This window comes from Mauremys mutica, chromosome 3, assembly GCF_020497125.1.
Source record: "Mauremys mutica isolate MM-2020 ecotype Southern chromosome 3, ASM2049712v1, whole genome shotgun sequence".
Lineage (NCBI taxonomy): Eukaryota > Metazoa > Chordata > Testudines > Geoemydidae > Mauremys > Mauremys mutica.
Genome location: NC_059074.1, coordinates 119,613,457 through 119,619,493, shown reverse-complemented (window position 1 = coordinate 119,619,493; position 6,037 = coordinate 119,613,457). Strand labels below are relative to the sequence as shown.

The 6,037-nt window shown below is 39.0% G+C and overlaps 1 protein-coding gene across 3 annotated transcripts in view; it reads right to left on the bottom strand.

Annotated features, from left to right (window-relative positions):
• Positions 1-237: 237 nt before the first annotated feature.
• The window catches only part of TMEM181 (transmembrane protein 181), a 56,159-nt gene continuing 50,359 nt past the window's right edge, over positions 238-6,037 (bottom strand). For all 3 annotated transcript variants that reach the window (XM_045011310.1, XM_045011313.1, XM_045011311.1), the window contains exons 15-17: positions 4,721-4,810; positions 3,427-3,493; positions 238-1,977 (exon numbers count right to left, since the gene is read on the bottom strand). In XM_045011310.1, the coding sequence (XP_044867245.1) occupies positions 1,899-1,977; positions 3,427-3,493; positions 4,721-4,810 (236 nt within the window). In that variant the 3' untranslated portion in view covers positions 238-1,898. The remainder of the gene's footprint in view (positions 1,978-3,426; positions 3,494-4,720; positions 4,811-6,037) is intronic.

The window sequence follows — 6,037 nt, the reverse complement described above, 5'->3', positions numbered from 1 at the left end:
GTCTGTTTTTCCATTGGATTAAAAAAGCATCTAAAAACACAACCGTGTATTAAAAAAAGGCTAAGTTAGCTAAGAGTTGTTAAAGGTGCAACAACTACTGCAGTTTACAAAGACAATTTAACCCTCTCAGAATTTTTCCACATATTGTTACTTGTAACACCTACCATACTAAGGGGAAATCTGTTTGTTCTATTTTTTTACTTTGTGCACATGACAATAGCTTGGCCTTCTCTGAACTGTGAAACAGATACCCAGAGGTTATTGCAGATGAAGTGGTTTAGGACAGTTCTAATGTGAATGTAAGACAAACCTGCAGTGGTTCCCAATGCAATTCAGCATGTTCATTGTGGACACAGTGAAGTTTTATGATTAAACCAGTTCAATTCCCTAATGTAGACAGGTCTTTGCATATAGATCAAAATCACTGTTTGTTCTCTATATGCTGTCAGTTTCTCATTTGTTAGTTTGGGTATTTCTCTTCCCTGTTGCTGTATGAAACAGTAAGAAAATGGTGATTGTGAAACCACAGAAAAACCTACAGAAAGACTCCAGGGACAGATGGCATACCTGAAAATACTAAACTTTTTAAAAAAAGTTAATAGAAATTGACAGCCTCCCTTTAAAAACAAAGCTATATTATGGTAGGGAAATTGAAACACCCATTTAAATATCATGATGAGAAATATTCCAGTAAATACTCTGAAGTTGTTTAGCACACTGTTCTAGCATAGCCTGAAAAGGGACAGTAAAAAAGATACTTGTAAGCAGCAGGCATTTTAAGTATAGCTATTTAGGTGTGTCTAAAGATGAAGAGGTTGAGCTATCTACAGAACATGCTGAAGAACACACTTTTGTACATTTGTTCAACATGTCATCAAAAGTGATTGTTCTTATAATATAAACTTTTTTTTTTAAACAGCTATGAGAAGATTGCATGAAAAATCCTAATTTAGGAAAGGATCTAGCAATTAAAAGAATGTTTGTGTAAAAAATATTAAGTTGTATCTTGTACTCTTTGTAGGAAATGTACCCATTTTCTCCCTCCTCTGCGCCCATCACAGATGGATTTCCCACCAAGGTTTGCAACAGTTTAAAATATTTAAACTAGACGTTTTAACTTATTTTTGTCTTATTTTGTTTTGATCATTCTAAGAGAAACCCTTGCAAATTATTTTGCACTGCTGATTATAATATATTATTCTGTTTATAAATTTCGGCCTCAACAGAACTGGAATATTTGTACCTGTCTCACATTCATAACTGTAGATATTTGGCAAACTTCCATTTTATGAACTCCAGTCAATTACAGAGCTGACCACTGAACTGTGAATGCTGCCCCTTTGCAGAAGCAATAAAGCTTGTGGTTTCTCAGAAATCAATGGAAATACCTGCCATTTCGTACCTCTAACTCAGATGGGCAGGGTGAGGAAGGGAAGAAGAAAGAGAGGCACCATCACCAGTGGACACTGTACACAATAGCTAACACAAGCTGCATCAGGAGTGAAGATGATGTGCTGTACATAATCCTCTAAAAACAGACAGCAAGGAAGCAATTTTAAATCAGCATATACTCGGTGACACTCTTAGTTGGAACCAGACTCTGAAAGCCTCATTGTTTTAGCAGTCTGTTCTCCACAGAAATCCTGTACGTGACATTTTCTAAACCTAGTGTAAAGAATGAATTTGGTTTCTTAGAAGCCTCCACCACAATCTTTTCAAGCATTTCCATTTTTCCTTCAGTTTTGTTTTAACTCTGTAAACAGAAATAAATAGGAAGTCCTTCCTAGGGAGATAGTGTTCAGCTGAAAGCAGACTCATAAGAAAGTCAAGGAAGTGGTCATCTAGGAAAAACCTCAAGATCACTTTCATTTCCATAAGCAAGTCTCCTCCACATGAACTCAATCACTGTCTGATTCTTCCTTGTACTTGGCTCTAATGGCTTGACCATTCTGAAGTGGCATTTCTTCATAGTCACTCCTGGTAACAAACAGATATTTGTAAACATCCTGAACACAATGGCCAGCTACTTAATTTCATGTAAACAGAGAAAAGATACTAAACCAGTTCTACAATAATTTGGGCCATCAATTCACAACTGATACAAGTACATCATCATTCACAAGGATTCACTAATCCAAAAGAATGCATTTCAGTTAAGAGATGTGAGCAATACATAATCCTAGTCTCCAAATTCTTCCTCAAGGTTTGCATCTATGCCTTGTCTACACTTGCAGCAGCATGTAAAATACAGGCACAACCCATGGAGCTACATGCCAGAGTGAATGACAGGCTTCGTCACTGCAGCACGTAATGCGGGGAGGCAGTGGGACACTGCTAAAAATAGAAGTGTAGATGTGGAAGGCACTGCTTGGGCATGTAGAGAGCCTTATAGGGTACATACCCCCTAGGGGTTCAGGCATGTACGGCATTCTACTTGCATAAGCCACATCTCACCATCTACACCGCTACTTATACCTGTGCTAGCTGGGTGTGCAATGTGTTACTTTACATGCCACTGTAAGTGTAGACTTGTCTTTACTGTGACACATATGGGACTGCAGACAACAGCTAATCAGGAGGCAAGCTAGGACTGCTGCTACTAATCAAAATTAAACACACACAAAAGCAAAGCCAAAAAAGCTATCACTTCAAGCGGCACATAACTAATCTATGTGAAACATGTTACCATGTCCTCACTCTTTCACCTACCTATTGTGTGGCTTTTTTTCTGTATTTATTTATTTATTTTTATATTTATACAAAGTCTGTAAGCCCTCAAGGGTAGGAACTGTTTCTACTGTGTGTTTGTTCAGCACCAAGCACAACGGGACCCTGACTGGGCCTCTAGTTGCTATGTAAATACTAATACTACTGTCAAGTTCAGAATCTGAACTCAGGCAATTGCATTGGATTTGATTATTAATATTTTTAATGAATATTGGGTATCTAAAATAGCAATTGTCCTGCCCTACAGCAGTGGCCATTTTAAGAATGGCCCAGCTCTCAATCTATTCCCTCCTACTGCAACCTGCATCCTGCCAACCAGACTCCAGCACTCGTTTCCCATCTACTCCCTTCTGCCAGTATATTCTCTTCCCAAACCCTGCCATCCACATGCACCCTCTTACTGCAGCCTGCCATTGTCCTCACACCTACAAGTAGGGAAATGTATCTTTTAGTATCAGTGTCATGGCAGTCCCTTTTTCAACAGGAAAAAAAGAAACCAAGATAGTAAGAAACCTCATTACAATTATATTTTGGAGTAAAGTGACTCAAAATAGAAGACTCAAGCTACAGTTGTCTTCCATTCTGTAGTCAGAATGTTTAGGATTTTCACTAAGAACAACCCACCAGGTCCTTAAACTTTTTATATTAACTCCACACCCCCTGAATCACCAATAGATTTTTCACAATTGTGTTACTTACCCATAAATCACATCATCATCTGAATCATTCAGCATAGAAAAGGCAGGATTGTCTTTCAACTGTGACTCTGGAAAATATAGACATGGTTTCATTTAACCAGAAAATTGCATTCCTGATTTCAAACTTTTAGATTAGACTTTTATCCAGAACTGAAGGGAGAGACTTTGTAGTTTCCAAGGAAGTTATAACTGGGATTCAGCCTGGAGTTTTACCCTGGCAAGGAAGGGATTGGAATCTGTGATTTAAACTCTTCAACCCCCGTCTCACAGATTGTCAGCATTCATAACAGCTGAAGTTGACACTCTTGTCTAAAAACTCCAGGAAGTGGATAGTCTCTATATTGCATTAGCATCATTTCTTCCCAGGTACAATTTCACCTGTCCACATTACTTATACCTGGTATTTTAGAACACACTAGTCAATAAAGAATCTGGTTGAAAGGTATAGGCAGATTTTGTGTGACATTTCAGTCCCTTTCCCTTATTTATGACTAAAGTTCCAAAAGTAATGAAATCTAATAATTGGGCATTAATGCCTATCTAAGGTGTTATAACTTAGGGCATATATTTTTCACTTTCACATAGGAAGGAGGAAGGTACTGCTGTAACTTCATGCTGGAATGGAAGGATGCACACTCTCTTTCCACTGGCTATCTACAATACCACCTCTCCAGGTTTCCCGGCATAGGCCTGTGAAGTCTTAGGGCTCAGTATATCCCTGGTGTAAGGTGACAACTCCACTGAAGTCAGCAGAGTTACAGAGTGAAATCTGGCCCCTAATGGTTTGCCACAAGATCCAATTCCTTCCGCATGCTTTTTAATTCTTCTAACCCAGGTACAGATGCAAATATTTGTGCCCAGCCAGCCAGCCAGCTAGTTGCATTTCCTATAATGGAAGTATGGGATTCCTGAAGCAGCTCCATTCATCTTAGTGCCAAAATCAGTTTAGTGAGAAACTGCTCTGCCCCAATAAATAAGGCCCTCCCCATGCATGTAGTACATGCTAGCTGCCCAGCATACTTACATTCAATGGTTAAAGCAGAAGACATCCAGTAGCCATATTTATTATTGAGTATCCTAGAGCTACACAATATTAAGAGGCACATACAATAAATGTAAAATTTTCATGGATTAGATCAATGCATGTTTCTATCGTTACTGGCTATTTGAAGCCACCTTAAGCTGCTCATATACACAGAACAAAATAAAGTGCTAATGAAACAGCCAACATGTGAAGATTTGATGAGCTCTATTGGCATGCCAGATCTTGGCAAATTTTACAGTAAGTCACTTACCATACAGTGCATTCTTTGATGGGGAATACACAAAGGCTAAAGTGTAGAGATAGAAGTTGAGTAAACCATAGAATGATAAGAATTCTGCTGGTAATAATAGTCAAGGATATTACACAATACAGCTAAGTACATATTAATTTTGAATAAACCAAACATTAGGTAGGATTCTCCCCGCAACAACATTTTTGGGAAAGCTTGATGACTTTTGCCCAGCACTTCCAAAGTATGAAGAGTATTAACTGTGCACTGTTAAAGTTTTGGGACACTGATGTTTAGTTTGGCATGGTCTTAGATTAAGTTAACTGGGTGGGAGGGAGGAGTGACTGCAATCAGATAGAACACTAAAACATGGTTGGGCTGTTCCCCTTGTTTTTAAGGTACCTCATTAAAGCTCTCTATTTGAGTTTCCACTAGTTATAGAAAATTCCAGAAATACAAGTCTAATCCTGGCTCCAATACAGACAGAGACGAGCTGGCAACATCTGGCAAATTGGCTTCCCCATCTGTAAAATTTAGTGTATCTAAAAAACTATACTTTATAATGAATGAGATGGCGCCAACTGCTTGACTATCAAATTAGTACTGTGCAAATCCTGTTTCTAAACCAGCAGTTTTGGGAATATCTCCCACTGGTGGAAGCTCTAGAGTAGACTAGCTTTGCTTCCACCTTCTCCACCCAACCTTGCCCCCACATGCCCTCTCTCTGTTATCTAGACCTGCACTGAATGGGTCTAAACAACACGATAGTAAACATGCTAGTGACAAGTCTTTAGTAATACTCCAGCTGTCACCACACCAGAGGAGCTGTACCACAACAAAGGGAGATTTCCCCAAAACTGCCAGTGTAGAGAAGACTGAACTGTAGCAAGATATGCGTGAACACTCTCCAGTTGTACCATGATCCTGCAATAATATTTTCCTTCTGTATTGGAAACTCAGCCCTGAACTGGAAAATGTAAGATGGCAGTTTGCAGAACTACTTCCTGCCTCCTCCAATTATGCAGCCCATGATACTTTTGTTTAAGTGAATTTAATACCTATGCCAATTTGCAGACATCTGCTAGCTACAGAATATGATCAGCATAGGCAGCATCCACGTAAATTACCCAACAGTGTCCTTCCAACATGACTCGGCCCTGCTCTGAAGGGATAACCTACTACACATATATGGGAAAGAAACTTGTCCTGTCTTCGTGCACATTCAAGAGTGCCAATTATGGCTGTGGATTTTGTGACATGGACAGCTGTTCAGAGAGTTGGATTGAAACCAACACATTAATTTGGCAGCCAACATGAATAACCATCAGAAAATAACAA